The sequence below is a fragment of the Gasterosteus aculeatus genome, chromosome 12 (assembly GCF_964276395.1).
Source record: "Gasterosteus aculeatus chromosome 12, fGasAcu3.hap1.1, whole genome shotgun sequence".
Classification (NCBI taxonomy): domain Eukaryota; kingdom Metazoa; phylum Chordata; class Actinopteri; order Perciformes; family Gasterosteidae; genus Gasterosteus; species Gasterosteus aculeatus.
In genome coordinates this window covers 5078291-5097506 of record NC_135700.1, presented here as the reverse complement: position 1 = coordinate 5097506, position 19216 = coordinate 5078291, and the positions used below count along the sequence as shown (strand labels likewise).

Genomic DNA, 19216 nt, shown 5'->3' with positions numbered 1-19216 from the left:
TACACTGTATGTATGACAAGGTCCCGGGCCAGTCATTTTTCCTGTCCTTCAGAGGCGAGGTAGAGGTGGGAGGAAGAGGATTAGAAACATGGGCTGCTGGAAAAAGAAAAGTTGGATCACATTTTTCCTCAACTGAGGGCTCACATGGGATATATCCTATAAATGCTGCCTTTTGATTTGGTCAAGACTGGGTTCAAGACTGTTAATATGACATTGGAGATTTAACCACAACAATGTGACGTCTGGGAACACACCGACCCCCTTCACGACATCGACATCGTGAAATCCCTCGTATCTGGATTGGGTCTGGATCTGACATAGCTCAATTAATACTGGAATCCTTGTGCAACTTAGATTTTATATATATATAGATTTTTTTGTTTAATTTTTAAGTCATACTTACATGAGAGGGCTAAGCATTCTGTTGTTTGTTTAGATTACCCAAGTTGTGTATTGTGTGTAGAATTTTTTTGTGTACCTATGTAATCTATACGTTTTGTACATATTGCTATTTATTTCTTATGGAATGTATGTGTTAATTTGCGTGTGTGTATGTGCATGTGTTTGTGTGCGTACGGTAGAGAGAGAGAGAGCGCCTGAGATGAGGGATAATTGGAATGTTTAATATACTGACTGATAACCGGTCCATAGTTTGTCAGCGTGTCGCTTCACACATAAATGCCGCTAAGTGAACAACTCCTGTCTTCTGCACCATCCCGTCTCACACAGCATGAGTCTTTTTTGTCTTTGATTATCCGCAATCAAACGCCTTGATGCTGCGTGTTTGTTTGTTTGTTTTGTGAAGAAACTGTAGCTTCCTTCAGAGACGTGTTAAGTACAGAAGGTTTGCAGAAGCAGAGCTTCCCGGGAAAAGCCTGTCTGGAATGAGCTGAAGCAAGTGAACCTGGATTAAGACGTTTCATAAAGCCAATTCAGAGCGAAAGTCTTGATTGACGGCTGACTGGAAACATTAGGCATCCTGTCCTTGAAGGAAGCGCAGACACAGCTCTGACATTCCCAGAATGACACATACGTATTAGAAAGAGAAGTTGAATTATGTTACAATACTTTTGTTTGTACAAGTACCATTTTTACGCCAAAAGAACAAATATAATACTTCAACCAGATTGTAGAACTTCATTGTCTGTTTCCAATATTTTGATAGTCGTGTTCCTGGATATCGTTTTTCAGTTCCAAACATATTACCTTTCATCTAGTTGAATAACAATGTAAAACTAAAAGCACTGTGGCGCATTGAGCTAATTGCTAATGGCAGAAGCCTATATGCGACCAACCACTTGTTATGTTTGGCAAGGGTTAATATCTGTTTTTAAATTGTTAGAGTTTACCATGTTAGCATGCTAACATTTGCTAATAGAACTGGACTGGAAGTATAGCCGAGGCCGAGCTCATTCATATTGCAGGTATTAAAAAAATATATCTGACACATTTGTGTCACATTTGATGTAACGATGACTTCGAGATGTCAGGTTGACCAAATTAATGACAAAAGGAACTAGAATTCACTGCAATTAGACACGTTACTCTAGACCACAAATGTCCATTAGCTGGTAGCACTAGAGAGCATCCATTCCACATACGTCACCTGGAAACTATGATCTTCCGTACCACCTATTGGGCCAATCCTTCCAGTCGATGTGGAGCTGTTTCATCGAATTACTGAAAATTGCACCTGCTCGTAGCCATAGATGGAAAGTAAGATAATCACAAGTCATTAGGGCTTATCATCTTGGAACCATAAACCTCAGTACCAAATTTGGTGGCCATCAAATGCTGATATTTGTTGAGATATTTCACTGCCAACCAAAGTGGTGGACTGACCCAACCTCATCTATGAGACAATTTCCTGGATAAAAAAGCCTGACGTCTTGCTTCACAACTGTTGCTTTGTAAAACACCCGTCTGGATATATAAGTGGAAGAAGGATGTACACTGGGAGCGCCGCCAATCTTCATTCCAGCAGCCGACAGTTCTCGTCACTGTTTGTGGTTGTAGTGTGATGACACTGACTGTCAACCCCCGCCAACGGATACGACCTCCCCTTGTGAGGGATGTCAAGACGTTTTCTCACTTATTTACAGTCGACACCAAGTGCATGTTTTGTAGAGAAATTAAGTCCATTAGTCACTTAATGGTAGCTCTCCATGGTGATGTCAATCCTTTGACTGTGATTTTGTTAATGCTTTTCCTTTTCTTTTCTTTTTCTAACGATTGGCACATGTATAATATTGCACATAAAGTTGAAATATTCAGTCCATGTTTATTTGGTATGTAAAAAAGCTGGTAAATTTATAATAAATGAATGAATGAATGAAAGATGTTCCTGGAGGTATAAGACCCAGAGAGAATTTGAACGCTCCACCCTAATGAACTTTTTTGGCCTCTTTTAGCTGTTGTTTTTCATTAATGCTTGTTATTATATTTCTTTTTGTTGACCCTATTAGCACGCGAGTCAACATGATGATGCTCAGATAAGTCCCCCGTATATTACCTGCTCAACAGCAGGGAATTACAGTACTGGCTGTTGCCAGGAGGCCCCCAGCTGCTCTGACAACAATGTATGAAATTTATATTGACTTTATGTCAGTGGTGGTTGTTGCAAACACACCTGTTCAGAGATCTGCACTCAACTGAGGGCACTTTTAGTTGTTTAACTTAATCACAGAGTAAGTTGAGTAGGCATGGTTCTTGATTTTCAACCAGTAGACAAAAACTGATATGGATCGATTTATAATAGAAACCACAAATAATCCCTTTCAATCAGCACTTGGGACCCTGTGTGGTAGGTCTACTCATCCTACATTTTATATTTCCATTTTACTCTGCTGACGTTTATTCTCTATGGGGGGGATATGTTGCTGATTTTTAATCAAATCAAAATGGGGCGTTAATAATTGATACATTGTTTTATACATTTGTTTTATTACCAAATATGCCACTTCAGTAATGTAATGTAAGCGCTTAACTCAAAATGCATCTATAACCATCACATGATATGTGCATGATAGAGCAAAAGTAGTCATCATGCACATTATGAAGCTCGACCCTTCAAAAAAAACATCACATGATTTAAATGGTGTATAAATAATAATCATTGAAATGTGGTGGAGGGACGCTATAAAACGAGATATTTGAGAAAAAGAAATGTGACATCGCATCCGGTTACTGCTTGTCGGTGGTGCGCTGTTAAAGAAAAGAAAACGTAGAATGGAAGCGCGCAGCCAAACACTTGAACCCACGTGCGTCACCGCACGCGGCGGGTCGCGAGTCGAACGTTAAGGTGCAAAGAGGATTCTTCCAGCGGGACGAGCTCATCGCACCTGGAGACTCCGCCCTGCGAGACACGGACACTGCGAGAGACACAGCCGGACAAGCCGGACCTCGAGACCACGTCAAAGCCAAGTGAGCGAGCAGGGGACAGACGGGCGGGGAGATAATAACGTGTGAAGTTTATGTATAAAGTTACAACTAAATATGAGTACACGTTAAATGTTATTATATATAACTTAAAATACTTTTAAACTTTAAACGTTTTTAGTGGGATAGTTATAACAAAGACAGAGCATCTCAATTGAATGAAACATATAAAACATCGCTAGTAAATTAAAATGACAATGCATCTCTAAATGAGTATGAGCATATAATGTATATCATGTTGTGTCTCCTTAAAAGTGTGACAGAAGTCCAGTAACAACCAGAAAGTAGTAGACACGGTCCTGCTTCTTCTGCTGGACATAAAACATCTCTGCACGCAATGGACGCCAGTGAGTTCGATCGTTTAACCGCCAGCATGAGCGAGACAGAGATTCTCAGCACTCTCTTTGCAATGATGGAGGAAATGTTGGCCGAAATGCCCAACACTCCTCCTCCTGCTCCTCCTGCTCCTGCTGCTGCTGCTCCTGCTCCTCCCCCTGCTCCTCCGGCTCCTCCCCCTGCTCCTCCGGCTCCTCCTCCTGCTCCTGCTCCTCCTCCTCCTGCTCCCCCTGTAGCTTCTGGGCTGGTACTTAACACCAAACCTCAGCCAGGATACGCTGCACCTGCACATCCCGCTAAGTTTCAGCAGCAAAGGTCCATCGTGTCTAATGAGGACATGTGCGATGGAGCTGTCTGTGCAGGCGACATCGGGCAGCGTCAGCCGGAATTAGCTCTACCCGTTGAGGCCACACTTCCACCAATGGCCTCCACTCCAAAGTATGTTTATTTTGGAAAGTTTTGTATCAAAATGTACATTGTTTTTTTTTTTTTACGTCCGTGTGATCTGTGGCCATATATAAGCCAGAATATTGATTGAATGTCATCTTATAGTTAATGGGAAGCTGCTGTCGTTAAATTCCTGGTGTTATTTATTTACTAATATACCAACATGAATAATATCACAATTAAGACTCTTTTAATGGGTTTTTGATTTACCAACGCGTAATTCTTTTGCACAGTGCTAACAGGAGTTCTTACTTTCTCACTCCAATTTCTTTTTTTTGGCCTGTAGAAAGACGAAGTCCGACTGCAAACAGGAGGGCGACCGGCCGTACACAAAGAAGCCCCTGAACGCCTTCTTTGTCTTCAGCAGGGAGAACAGGGCATCATTACTCCTTAATGTCAAAGGGAGCGGGAGCAAAAATAAAACCTTGGGCCGGATGGTAAGTGTCTCCTCTGGAGGCTTGAGACACCATCAGGTTTTCCACAGCCAAGTTAAAAAAAAAGGTTTTCACATCTGTGCATATGTTTGTCACGGGGGTCTGGAAGTGAGGACTCGGACGCAGAGTTAAGGTTCAGTAGAGGTTTTTATTGTCCAACAAAAAACGCAAGGACGACCCTGGAAACGAAAAACTTCTCCGAAGAGAGAAAAATGGAAAATGCTCCAGCAGAACTGAGCGAGCGGATGGAGGAAACGAAAGAAAAAGCCAAACTCTCGCTTATCGAGGAAATAACAAAAAGTCAATCTATTGAAGGCACTTAACAAACGTGAGGAGCTGTAGAACTACAAAAGGCTCGTGATCACCTATGGGGATCTCCAGGTGGCTCAGCAAGAGCATTAACTGTGACCTGGGCTTGAATCCTTCCTGGGGCGGGTGTGCACGGCAAAAGGACGTAACACACTGGTGTCTGTTAGTATGTCTTCATGCTGGTGCTTTGTGTACTAACGGCGTGCCGTCGTCTGTTCACAGTGGTTGTTGCTGACAAGCGAAGAGAAGGCCAAACACGTAGACATGGCCAAGAAAGAAAGACAGCAGCACGCCCTCAAACACCCCAACTGGTCCTGCAGGAACAACTATGTAAGCTCTTCCCTCACTGTTTTGCAACACAACACTGAGGGGGAAAAAACAATGATGTGTTGTTGTTTTTTTGTGCAGGGCAAAAACAAGCATAAAAGGAGCAGGCGTCGCTCCAGAGTTGAAGGTATGTTTTTTAATGTGAGTAGGTGATCAAAACACTCCACAAAAAGTGACTAGTTTGAATCACACATCGTTAAATTACATGGACTTTACAAACAGGAAACAAACCTTGTCTAGTCACAGTGACAGATGGGACCCATTCAAATGAAATGCTCATTCGGGGTGTTCTAAGCACGATTCCAGAGCAGCTGCTTGTTTTTTGTTGTTTATGTGCAGCGGCCAAGAAGCAGTGTCTGTCACCAGCATCTGTACAGGGTTCCTCCTACTCACAAACATCTGTACAGAGGCCCTCCTACTCACAAACATCTGTGCAGGGTCCGTCACACTCACAAACATATGTGCAGGGACCCGCTTACTCACAAACATCTGTGCAGGAGCCTGTCTACTCACAAACATCTGTGCAGAGGCCCTCCTACTCACAAACATCTGTGCAGGGGCCGTCACACTCACAAACATATGTGCAGGGACCCGCTTACTCACAAACATCTGTGCAGGAGCCTGTCTACTCACAAACATCTGTGCAGAGGCCCTCCTACTCACAAACATCTGTGCAGGGGCCGTCACACTCACAAACATATGTGCAGGGACCCGCTTACTCACAAACATCTGTGCAGGGGCCTGTCTACTCACAAACATCTGTACAGAGGCCCTCCTACTCACAAACATCTGTGATGGGGCCCTCGTTCCCACAAGTATGTGTGATGGAGCCTCCTCAAAGGCCGACTGCCCTGTTGTTTGGAAAACCTGTCGCTCGTCTTGTCTAAGTGGGCTACATGTTGCGCCTGCCGCATGCACACAATGTTGGCTGACATTGACAGTGGTTATTCATGCATATAATACCAATTGCTATTGTTGTTTTCAAGCTTATGAACATTAAATGTAGTTGTATTAAATAACATGAAGTTGAGAATGTGTATTTATTGCTGTAAGAAACACATGGTTTCATGGCAATTCATGGCAATGAACATGGCAATTAGGGGTTGGGTGTCTTGCTCAGGGACACTTTGACATGGGACATGGAGCAGCCGGGGAAAGAAGCGGCAACCTTGCGGTTCCTGGCGCACCCTCTCTTCTCCATGCGCCACTGTCGCCACCATTCACTATGTCATTTATGTAATTTTGAGCCTTTCGAACCTGGTGAAACCTAGTAAAATGCATGTTTCTTTATGAATATTAGACAGTAACAACAGCTCTGCCATTTTGCATTAGGTGTTTGAAACAACAGATATTCGTAGTATTTTCTTATTAAAATAACACGCAACGAGAGGCAATGATACAGTGGACAGATTCATCAGGTTCAACACCCGGACAACAGGTCAGGGACAGACTTCTTTTCCCGGAGACGGAAGTAATGTCTCGTTTGTCCTGTGGGGGGCAGTGACCTGCTCACCAGCGACCTGAGCGCCCAAATGAGACGAGCAGACAAAGAAGAAGAAGACGAAGACGAAGAAGACTCGCGGTGCATTTCTCCAAACCAAGTAGACGCGCGCACTCTCAATGACCGACGGGCGGATATTGCCACAGTATTGATCTAAACCGGAAGCTGAAGCCTTTACCGATAGAGACGCGTACTCTGCGGACATGGGGCGGAAAGCGACCCTCGCGACGTGCTCCTTGAATCAGTGGGCTTTGGACTTTGAAGGGAACCTGGAGCGAATCCTGAAGAGTAAGTGGACGATCACAGACTGTGACTTCTGCGTTATGGTCGTTCGGGAGCGTGACACTTGACGGTTTCCTCTGATTGGTTACAAAATGCCTTTAAATCAGCTGGGTATTGATCATAAGGGGCGTGTGATCGCGAGCGCTGCTTCCTCTCCTCTGCAGCAGCTGGTCCTGCTCTGTGGACCCTCTTGAGATGATCCACACCACCTTCAGGGGCTTTACTGATTTGTGCTTTTGAAGCAATGAAAACAACTCCTGACTTCAGTGGTGCAATACCGAATTACTGGAAGCATCTTGTAGAGAAACTGCGTGTTTCACCTGGCGAAAAACAATCGTCCGACAGCACATTGTATAGAATAGAAGTACTTTATTGATCCCCTAGGGGAAATTCAAGATCCAGGTAGCTCCTGAAAATATACAAACATAATATACACATACAGTTAAACTATTAAAAAACATAATCAAAGAAGAGAAATTAAAGTTAAAGCGCACATTAAGAGTTCAGGCTGGGGGTGAGTGCTGTTTAACGTTGAAGGGACACACACACACACACACACACACACTCACAAACAAAACAGAAAACAGATGTGCGGCGTAAGTGCAGTAGAGCTAGACAGATGTTTTGTCGCATCTTCAGTTTCCATGGATGTTGAAAGTGTGACATTTTGGCCCAAATGGAACACACACAAATGAACACACAACCAGCAGCATTTGTTTGCCAAAGTACCAACGTGTGTGTCTGTGTGTGTGTGTGTGTGTGTGTGTGTTGTTCTATGCAGGTGTTGAGATCGCCAAAGCTCACGGGGCCAAATACAGACTGGGCCCGGAGCTGGAGATCTGGTAAGACTGGGCTCACACTGACATGAGGGTGTTCACACATCGAGTGTCCCAACAGTTTGATCTAAGTGGACGAGCGATCATTAAAGTACTTTCATTATGCGCTGATGCTGCGAGAGTTTAGTTCGTTATCTACGTTTCCTGTTCCCTTTACAGCGGTTACGGCTGCGCGGACCACTTCTATGAGTCGGACACGTTGCTCCACAGCTTTCAGGTCCTCAGGAAGCTTCTAGAGTCCCCTGTCACCCAGGACATCATCTGTGACGTGGGCATGTGGGTACTGATGTCACACCGGCACAAACGTTTTTTCTATCAGTTTTAGTCCGGGGGGGAAAAATGATTTAGAGTTTGTATTTGTTTGTGTTCCCCTCAGGCCCATCATGCATCATAATGTGCGATACAACTGTCGGGTCCTTTTCCTTAACAGGTACGTCGGCACCAGTCAGGTCACTGTCTAATAAATGCACGTTGTGCGACTGGACACGTGCATATATTCTATCGCTGAACATTTGTCCTTCATCCTATAGAAAGATACTGCTGATCAGACCTAAAATGCTGATGGCCAACTACGGGGTCTACAGAGAGCTGCGCTGGTTCTCGCCTTGGAAGCAGTTGAGGTCGGTCATCACTCAGGGACACGTTGTGGACACGTTGTGGACGCGTTGTGGACACGTTGTGGACGCGTTGTGGACGCGTTGTGGACATATAGGAAGGATGTTGGAGTCCCCTTCTGTGTGGCCCTCTGTGACCTGTGGAGACCCGGGGGTCTGAGCCCTAGACAAAATATGTTTACTTTAAATGTTGTTTACTGTACAGCGAAAATATAGCTTTCAAGATTAGCTTAGCTCAAAGATTGGAAGCTAACACAAAGCGTGGTAGCACCTGAACGTTTTTGTACACCTCCTGAAGCTGTCTCGCGTATGTAGCTTGTTAGCTAACGTGCTAACGGCACGGAGAGACGGAACACTGACCGCTGGGACATGCAAAAGCTGATGCTAAGCTAATGCTAACTGCAGCTAAAACCACAATGCTTGTGGCAATGGAATAGAGAAACTGCGTTTACATATGAGAAAAGGGTGCATTGTTTTTAGGATGACTGTTCCCCCATCAGTGCGGCCTGTGAACTAAGGCCCAAAGCAAAGATGGAATTTAGAAAAGTGATTTTCCTTCTTTTGAAAAGAATGGGAATGGTATTGAAAATACTTGTCTCTTTGTTTGTCGCTTTTAGGCAGGTGGAGGAGTATTTTCTACCACGAATAATCCAGGAGGTAACCGGACAGGTAAAAAACAAAAAAATCATTACCATCATCATCATCATCATCATTATCTTATTATTAACTATTATCTGTGTTGTGAAACACAGACAAGTCTTTTTTTTTTCTCCACCTGATCCAGAGTTGACAGTCCGTGTTTTTTCCCCCCTTGGTTCTTTGCATCCATCAGGATACTGTCCCATTCGGCGACTGTGTGCTGTCCACAAAGGACACCTGCATCGGCACGGAGATATGCGCGGAGCTGTGGAACCCCAGGAGGTACAGCACAGCAACGCAGGATTGTACGAGGGTGCATTGCGCGGAAATGTTGTGTTTGTTTTGTGTACTGACTGAAACAATTGTCCTGATGACTGAACATTTTTATGTGTCTCTCTTCGTCAGCCCCCATATTCAGATGGGTCTGGACGGGGTGGAAATATTTACAAATTCGTCCGCCAGCCACCATGAGCTCCGCAAAGCTGACCTAAGAGTCGACCTGGTCAGGTCGGCCACCATCAAGGTGCACTTCAACTCCCTGAACCCCAACAGTTTCAAGGGATTTCATGCCGATGTAGAATATATTGATTTTGATGAAAAGTCACAATTTTAAGCTGAAATTTGGTTATTTTCCCCGACGTTCTTTGCTCATTTAGAATATTTAATGATTTGACAGTAATTGAAATTTCCACATTCTGAAGAAAAACCTTACCTTATTATTGCTTTTAAAGGCAAAATCAGGCATGAATGACTTTGCTTTTCTTACTTTTCCAAACAAAATGAAAAAAAACGATATGCTTGGTAGAAACATACGTTATAGTAGATTCTGTATAGTGTGTATTCCCATTCCTGAGATCCTCCAATTTGACCAGCGTCTTACCCACCAGTACCTAAAAAGACGTTGCAGAACACGGATCACCAGAGGGCGGTGCTGCACTGCTAATGGGACGTGGTGCAACCAGTCCTGCATTCAGTGACTCGATGGTGTCGTTCCAGAGTGGCGGAATCTACCTTTATGCCAACCAGAGGGGCTGTGACGGAGACCGTGTCTACTATGATGGTTGTGCCATGGTGGCCATCAACGGAGACGTCGTGGCTCAGGGAGCACAGTTCTCTCTTAACGATGTGGTAGGCATGGACACTGTGCATGGTGCACACTGTGTGGTGTAACCAACAGATACCTGCTAACAAGTCTTGTAGTCGTAAATCATGGACAATAGGTGTGAAGTGACTTTCACAGTATATTGATGTGTACAGGTCTGTTGATAAGTGTTGCAGAGCAGGTCACACAGTTAGCAGGCACACTGCTTTCCTTTGTCACAGAACTATGCTTTCCTTATGTGAGGGTGATAAACCTGTATTTTGGGGACAGGAATCTGTTTACGCAGGTAAATTATACGGGACACGCCTTCCTTAAGAGAGCAGAAGTTAAGCCCAAGCTCGGGTTTGTATAATGGTGGTAGCAGTTATGGTGAAGATAAGTCAAAGTCATCCGAAAATGAATGGAAGTCAATGTAATATTCCCAAAACGGCCTTAAGTAATTATGTGTGTTTTGCAGGAAGTGATTACAGCCACTCTTGACCTTGAAGATGTGCGGAGCTACCGAGGGGAAATTTGCCAGCCAAACATGGTGAGACGGTCACTGTAATGTACAAAGCTGCAGAATCATGGTTTGTTACTTTTCATTTCACTTTTATTCACTGTTGCCCCTCCATCCCTTCTCTGCTCTTTTCATGACCTTAGCTGTACTTTGCATTTATGATCTGGGAATATATGAACGTTGCAAACAGTATACTTGTTAACATTGCCCTTGTGGCCAACACATGTTTAAATGTTTTGTTCATCGAGATAATCTTCACCATGAACCGCATTTGTACAGTTTCTGTAGCGTGAGTGAGATAATAAAAATAAAAGGCTTACAGTACAGCACTGACACAGTATGTAAGGCATGGCTAAAGTAGAGCGCCCCCGGGCAATAAAGCGGCAATAAAAGTCTGACTCTTGTATTCCACATATCACAGAAGACGGTGTGTCTCTCTTTAGAGGCCTGTGAGCGAAGCTCCTCTTTAGACACGTGTCTCCGCTACGCTGCGTCCATGTCAGATCTCTGGCCATGAGGTCGACTCTCAAATCGTGCTTTTGACGAGAAATGGAGACGGCACAAAGAATGGAGAACTGCGATATATCAAGAGTAGAAATACATGACACAAATGAAGCTGCATTCATTGTTGACATAAATATCTTTACGTCAACAATAGATCAAAGGACTGTGTGTGGTGTAAAATAGGTAATTTGTATCCTCAAACCCACAGAGATTTACCATCCTACTCCAAAGCCACCCTCAGATGTACACAGCTTTTTAAGCCTCTTCTGTTTCAGTATCATGGCCCCCGTCTTCGCTGTCTGGCTTCCTGCAGCAGGCAGCTGTTTTCAGTTTCAAACCTGCTTTTGCCACCAAGCAGCAGACACACTTAGTTAATTAGCAACGAGCTGGAGATTACAGTGGAGCCTTCACTGAGCGTGGTGTTTTCTTCAGGTATTGGTGGAGATTAAAACCGAGCAAAAGGTGGAACTATTGGAATGTAGACGTCAACTGTTTCTAGCTGATGAACTATTGTTTGAAAACAGTTTGTTTCACTCCGTCTCCTCTTATACTCGTACTGCTCTGTTGTAGGAAATTGAACCCAAACCGTGCCACAGGGTCAAAGTCGACTTTTCTTTATCCAGTAGTGACGATATCTGCCTCCCCACCCACCAACCAATACCAGCGCACTTCCATTCCCCAGAGGAAGAGATCAGGTACAGATGCATTTCCTTCCTAGCAGAAAACAATTTAGTGGCTTCTGCAATGGTCCAGTTGAAGTGCAAAAATCACAACAGCGTTTCCTCCCTGTGTTGTTCAGCCTGGGGCCGGCCTGCTGGCTGTGGGACTACCTGAGGAGAAGTGGACAGGTGAGGACCAACACTGCCGCACTGTGTCATCCTGAGCTCATCCCGCCCCCCCCCGTGCCACCCAGCTACGGCTTCAGAGCTGCCAAAGATGTCGCTATCTTTGCTCCCTGAATAAATAATATCACATTTCTGGAAAACATAAAACCAATTTTATAGAAAAGCAGCGAGAAGGGTCAAACTGATTCAGCAGTGATCCAGATGTGTAAAGAGTTTATCACCGCATCCCGTGCTGATTGTTTTCTTTCTGTCAACGCTGTTTTCCATGTCCAGTTTTTACTGTCATTCACAAGCATGTGTAGACATTCTTTAGCCAGCGTTACGCCAGTCAATGCTATACTAATGTACTCGGCTATTGAAAGCGTAGGGTTGAGCTCTCCAGAACACCACTGCTTGAATTCCTATCAATAACTGCACCCGTTTTTACGTATAAATGAGTAGTTTCAGGTCTTGTTAACGAGTATTGAGGCACAAAACGTGTAACCTTGCCAGCTCCAAATTCACAAAACTGAACTTGTTGTTGAAATGTTAAATGATGGCCCGAGTCTTTGGAGCCGGGTCGTCTGGCCCTGAGCCGACAGAGCCGGCGATGCTACGCTGTGATTGGCCAATGCTTCCGATTTGTGTCCCAGGCTGGTTTCCTGTTGCCTCTGAGCGGAGGGGTGGACAGCTCCTCCACGGCCTGCATTGTCCACTCCATGTGCGTGCTGCTCTGCCAGGCTGTAGAGGATGGCAGTGAGTACGATCCCATCTGTTTTCAGATCATTGTACACACACGGAGTCTCCCAATCTGACTCTTGATTCATGTTCTTGTTTAAGGCTTGATGGTGGTAATATTTAATATTTTCAAACAACAAAAGTTGAGATGAATGTAACCACCAGCAAGTATTGTGCGTTTGTGTCTTCTGGCTCTGAACCCGTGGAATTCCTTTAAAACGCATCAATGAGCCACACTTGTTGCTCCATCATCATAAACGCACACACGCTCTCTCTCTCTCTGTGTCTCATCAGACAGCCAGGTACTGGAGGACGTCCGCAGAGTGGTAGTGGATGACTCCTACCGCCCTCAGCACCCGAGGGAGCTGTGCGGTCGCATCTTCACCACTTGCTACATGGCCAGTGAAAACTCCTCCGAGGACACGTGCAGCAGGGCCAAAGGCCTGGCCAGTCAGATTGGCAGGTAGGCGGGCGTTCAACCAGAAGGGCTTTCTCCGGGGGCAACTGTGGCTCAGTGGAGGGCAGGGTTGCCCTTCGATCAGGGCCGTGATTGACAAGTAAGGTCCATGTACCATCGGTTTGAGGAGGGGGGAGAATCCAGTGATGCGGCAGTACAGTGCCATGACAGATGGGAATAAAGGACAGGAACACAGGCTTATAATTATTACACATTCAGAATCATGAGGCTAGACTGAGATCTAAACTTATGAAGACATATTTTGAATATATATGTAACGTATGCGATGATAAATTAAAAGTAAAGCATATATTGGCAAAAGAATAGTGAAAACAATCCTATCATTTGAAATCACACCCACAGTGTAAACAGAAGCTGCCCAGATATTGATAAGATGAGATACAAGACTAGCTGAATAAATGAATCAAGGACCAGCCTGATCCATATGGCCAATATCATTTGCCAACTCAACCTAATGACGCATGTATTATAATATACGTTAAAGGAACATTTTGGAGGTTAAACGAGCAGTATAGCAAGTGTCTACGTTTATATGTGTTTATTTTCATTCCAAGCAGTGTCTCATTGACATGCATCTCCAGGGCTATATCTACAAAAACTATGTAAAATTACACTACAAAGTGAATGTTTGGTCTAAAATTATCATAATTTACAATTACTATGTGATGTTACATTTATACAATATATGTTTAAATAAATTATAAAGTGGTACAGAATTATGTGAACTAATTGAGAATGTGTGAATACAAATATTGTAGAGCAGGATAGAACTGTATCTCTGATAAATTCATTACACATACAGGCTATAATATAGTTATCCCTATTTAATCTAAATCCAGTGATGCTTCGTATCTAATACTTGTTATCTATAGTTATTATCCTTTGTGCTCATTTTGAAACCAAAAATATGTTCACACTTTTATCTTTGTCTGCAGCACACACATGAACATAAACATAGATATGGCAGTGAAAGGCATTCTGGGTATCTTCTCCGTGTGTACTGGAAAGTGGCCTCAGTTTCGCGTCAACGGGGGAAGCCACAGAGAGAACCTGGCTCTGCAGAATGTACAGGTACGACACGCACTCTTTCATTGTCAGCGCTGCTAGCAGTCCTGTATTCAGTGTGTGTGTGTGTGTGTGTGTGTGTGTGTTCGTGTTCGTGTTCCCAGGCCCGTGTCAGGATGGTCCTGGCCTACCTGCTTGCCCAGCTGGGTCTGTGGGCCCGGGGGAAGCCAGGTGGATTGCTGGTGCTGGGCTCAGCCAACGTAGACGAAAGGTATTACTGGCGCTGCCCCCCCGCCCACATACATATCTGTGATATTTCATGTTGCTGTTTCAAAGGGTGAATTAATAGAGTTTAAAACTCAAGTGGTTCCACTTTGAATAGACATGGAGGTAAACTGCAACAGCGCGGTTTGGCAGAAGTGGTAATTCTATTTTTCACCGGTTCATAAGCAGTCAGCAACCCACTAATAGTGATTGACGGGCTGTAGTGGAGAATGTTCCAGCCTAACAGCCACCTCCACCCTCAGTCTGACAGGATACTTCACAAAGTACGACTGCTCGAGTGCTGACATCAACCCCATAGGAGGCATCAGCAAGACGGACCTGAAGAGCTTCCTGGCCTACTGTGTCGAGCAGTTCCAGCTCACCGCTCTGAGAGGGTGAGGTCTGCTAACCGACGTTAGGGGAGATTGAACTGCTCTGTGCCGTATCTGTCGGTTCCCAGAGCGTGGGTGGAAGGAGTAAAAGGCTGAAGCAGGAACTGGCTCCAGTCTATCATCTATTGTCTTCGCCGGACTCAAAATCTTCAGGGGTAGAAGTGAAAGCTGCACGTCTTTTGTGGCAAATAAAACGAACCAAAATTAGAGCGTGGGAGGGCGTTCATTTCAATTGTTTGAGAATATTTGCATGCGACGGTTTCACGCGCCAGTTGTTGCTTCATAAAGACGTTTCCATGTGCTGCGAGCAACAAACGAAGCATCTGCTGTGGTTTCGGTTTCCTCTGCAGCATCCTCTCGGCTCCGCCCACAGCTGAGCTGGAGCCGCTGCAGGACGGGCAGGTGTCACAAACCGATGAGGTGAGAAAACGGAGCACAGTTCCCGGATGGGTTTGGTCAATAGATAGAAAATGAACTAATTAATCGCACCTTTTGAAATTCATTATTCTCGATTGATGGCGATTAATGAATGTTGTTGTTTATAATGAATGTTTAGATCTTAGAAGCAATGGGTAATCACTGTTGTTTAATTGTTAATGTAATTTTAAACCAACTACACATTTGATCATCTTGGAGGAACATGTTGAACTAGCAACTCTTCCTGCTCGTGCACTTTGCTCTGTGTTTGAAGTGGCAACAATCTCCCCACATTTAGCCAGGACATTTTCAAACTATGGTCTTTTAGGGACACAGAGGTGGTCCTCTGCAGACTGTAACACGCAGGGTAACATTAGATGCTGAGATGGAAGTAGCCTAGCAGCTAGCTTAGCATAGCAGCTGGCTTAGCACAGCAGTGCTTTAAGTGGTCCCTTTGCCACTCACCCCCCTTTTTGTTTGACACGTGGAGGAGTTTCTCTGCACAGTTCTTCACTCATATATATATATATATATTATATATATATTATATAATCTCCAATTCATCTGGAATCAGGAAACATTGCCAAAATAGGTCAAACATACAAGGAATTTGTCTTGGCGGTTGGTGCGTGACAGTAGACAGTGTAACAATAGACAATCGTAATTCCATTCATGTTAATACTTTATTTTGAAAACAGAAATCCTTACTAACTTAGCCAAGTGCAGCTTTCCCCGTCTCTGTTGTCTGGTGACCGGCAGTATTTGTTTAGTTCATTGTTTTCTTTACTTCACATGATCCTCTCCTCCACTGACCGCCTCGCGTCTCCCTCTTCAGGCAGACATGGGACTGACCTACTCGGAGTTATCCGTGATCGGGCGACTGAGGAAGATCTCCAAGTGCGGCCCCTTCAGTATGTTCTGTAAACTCATCCACACGTGGAGGGACGCGCTCTCACCCGCGGAGGTCAGTTGCATCATCCGGTCCCTCAGGAAGTGTGATGGAGGGAAACAATGAGCTCAGCCAAAGTAAAATGCAGAGCAGACACTTTCTGACCAAGAGTGGAAGCAGGATTAAAAACAAATCTATTTATTGTTTTAATTTAGAATATAGAATATTCTGAATCTTTGGACTGAAATGTATGTGTATATGTAGCTATTTTTTTTTCTGACCAATTCTGATACTTTTTCTTGCACGTGTTGTTATCAAGTATAATCCTACTTTCAAAAAATCCTGCTGGAACACAATACATTTATGCTGAAAGTAAGAAAAACTAAGTAATTTAGTGCACATTTTTTAAGATAGTAGTGTTTTACTAAACTTTTCTGTGATTATAGTATTAAAACTGTATATAAAACTAGTAATTATTGTGAAAAAGTGGCTTTATTACAATTACTAATAGCTACATAGTCACTTCATTCTGTAAATATAGAGAAACCGATAGTTTTGTACAATTGTAGCTTTGATATTAAGAAAAGAAAACAACGCTATCATGTTAATCACACGTAAGATAATAACTTGTAAGTAGTCCAACTACTTTAGGTTAAATCATTCTACATGAATGGCCACAGACTCTGTCTCAAACCTTGTATTTTGAATGCAATTTATTTGCAAAAAATAGTATTTACTTATTGCGATTATAATGTTGAAAATGAAAATCTGAAAAGGGGCTGATGACTGCTAATAAGTACCCGGTGACGGCTCACGTAGTGACTGCTCTGAAGACCAACGGTGACATGGAGCTTAAAATAATGATGTGATGATTTCAGGTAAATTGACATTGAAACATTTCAAAACGCGTCTTTTTAACACCAATGTTAAATTTTACGCATTTGACACCTAATTAGGGTCGAGAAGCAACAGCGTGTTGTTTTTTTTTCCCAGGTGGCCGAGAAGGTGAAGCACTTCTTCCGGATGTACTCGATGAACCGCCACAAAATGACCACGGTGACGCCGTCCTACCACGCCGAGAGCTACAGCCCCGACGACAACCGCTTTGACCTCCGACCTTTCCTCTACAACACACGCTGGACCTGGCAGTTCAGGAGCATTGACAACCAGGTAGCTTTGCGTAGAGCAGGACTTTTACCTGATTTAAATGTCAATGACCCTCCTGCACACAATTTGGTTATCTATGCATCTCTGAATAAGAGACTATTCTCTTTTTTTACAGCCGTCCCAAAAAATGATTTCAACCAGACGAGGATTGTATTTTCATAAAATGATGTTTGATAGAAACATCAGTAGTAGCTTTTGGAAGTTAATTGTGTGATAATTCCCTCTATACTTTTAATAGCTCTCCTCCTCTGGATTTAAATGCATATCAATGTAACATTATCAAGGATCGAAGTCTATAAGCTTTAATGTTCATTGACAAATATTTAAACTACAATCCGACAAACAAGGATGAAACGGGGTTCTGTTTCACTTACTGTTCACTAACACTCAGTCTTTTTCTTGTTCCATTGGATTTGTTTTTTTTTTAGATTCCACTGCTGAGGGTCCCGTTGCTGGTGGCTGCGGCTGGAGGGGCATCGTGGCAGGGCGGAATAAAGGAGGCCCCGCCTCAAGCACAACCTTTATCTGCAGGAAGTGGCCAAGTGGAACGTACCAAGTGTCTGCCACTTTCTGAGTAGGATTGGGGATTCTACGTACACTAGAATGTTTTTAGAAAACCCACCTGTGATTCCTCATGGCGGCCGGCTTGGACCCTCACACTGTTTTACCCTCCTTTCCCCAGAGCTGACCCAGATGGAAACCCATAACGCCCCAAAGCAAAAACAACTGGAACCCATCAAATCTGTGACGGAGCAAAAGGATTGTTTTTCCTAATTTGCACTGAGTTGGCAAGCACAGGGTCATGCAGGAGAAGAAGTAATAATTCTGGGACGATTGAACCTTTGCTCTACCTCAGTGTCACAAATGTAAAGAGGGCTATCAGGAGCATTGGATGCGTAAAACTATTGTAAAACATAAATGTAAATGTTGTATCACAGTATATGAAATAATGGCAGCTCCGCCTGTCTTTATATTACATGTGACTAGGGTGGCAAAATTCCTGGAATATTCAAAGTTGGAAGCTTTCCACGGGTTTTTAATGTGAATATGTGGCAATAAACTTTAAAGGTAATTTAACTGTACTTACCTCGTCATGTATGACAATGTTCCTTGTTCACAAGCAGACATGCATGCAAGCATTTCTAATACAAAATAAAAAAATGAAATTTATGACTTAATCCATTTGGAAGTAGAACCTTTTCTAGGTAATGACAAAGGCGTTCAAAACAACACAACATGTTGTGTTCACAACTAGCTGCATCCAGGGTCCAGCTGGGTTTGCATAGTCTTGTTCTCAACCACATTTAAGATCCCTGTTCATCTATCTATATGTTATCTTAGTAACCTGGTTTTAAAGCGATGACAAATGTATTTATTTATCTTGTGGCTTATATATATATACATACATACACTTCCTCTTCATATGTGTATGTGCAATTGGCATGAGCTTGTTTGATGAACTTTATTTCTAATATCAATGTGTCCAATGTTTTTATCTGTATACATTTAAAGACCGACCGCGACACTTAATCAAGTTGAATTCGCCTCTGCATAATCACAGAAATGTATTTAAATTAATATTTTTCATTTATACAGTATATTCGTTTCCACATTTGTCAAAACCATGGTTGTATGTTTCACTTCAAATGTGTTCTTTCACTTCAGATGTATTTTATTCAAAGCTACCGTCCCTTTATAAATCCTCCAATTACCTTACATTACTTTGTATGTAGGTTACCTATAGCTTCACAACATTATATTTTGATTATGGTTT

At 43.4% G+C, this 19216-nt stretch overlaps 1 protein-coding gene across 2 annotated transcripts; it reads left to right on the top strand.

The window, feature by feature from the left end:
- Positions 1-6823: 6823 nt before the first annotated feature.
- Positions 6824-18620, top strand: nadsyn1 (NAD synthetase 1). 2 transcript variants are annotated; one of them, XM_040203830.2, is made up of 22 exons: positions 6824-7080; positions 7856-7916; positions 8070-8186; positions 8287-8340; positions 8441-8530; positions 9142-9193; positions 9357-9445; positions 9569-9686; positions 10160-10291; positions 10723-10794; positions 11839-11963; positions 12068-12116; positions 12746-12848; positions 13125-13293; positions 14244-14379; positions 14478-14584; positions 14841-14972; positions 15320-15389; positions 16222-16350; positions 17269-17445; positions 17871-18016; positions 18125-18620. In XM_040203830.2, the coding sequence occupies exons 1-22, from the start codon at positions 6996-6998 to the stop codon at positions 18147-18149; spliced, it is 2238 nt and encodes a 745-aa protein (XP_040059764.2). In that variant the 5' UTR covers positions 6824-6995; the 3' UTR covers positions 18150-18620. The 2 variants fall into 2 exon arrangements, with proteins under 2 accessions (XP_040059764.2, XP_077941399.1); XM_078085273.1 differs by having other exon boundaries at positions 6831-7080; positions 8070-8190.
- The last annotated feature ends 596 nt before the right edge of the window (positions 18621-19216 follow it).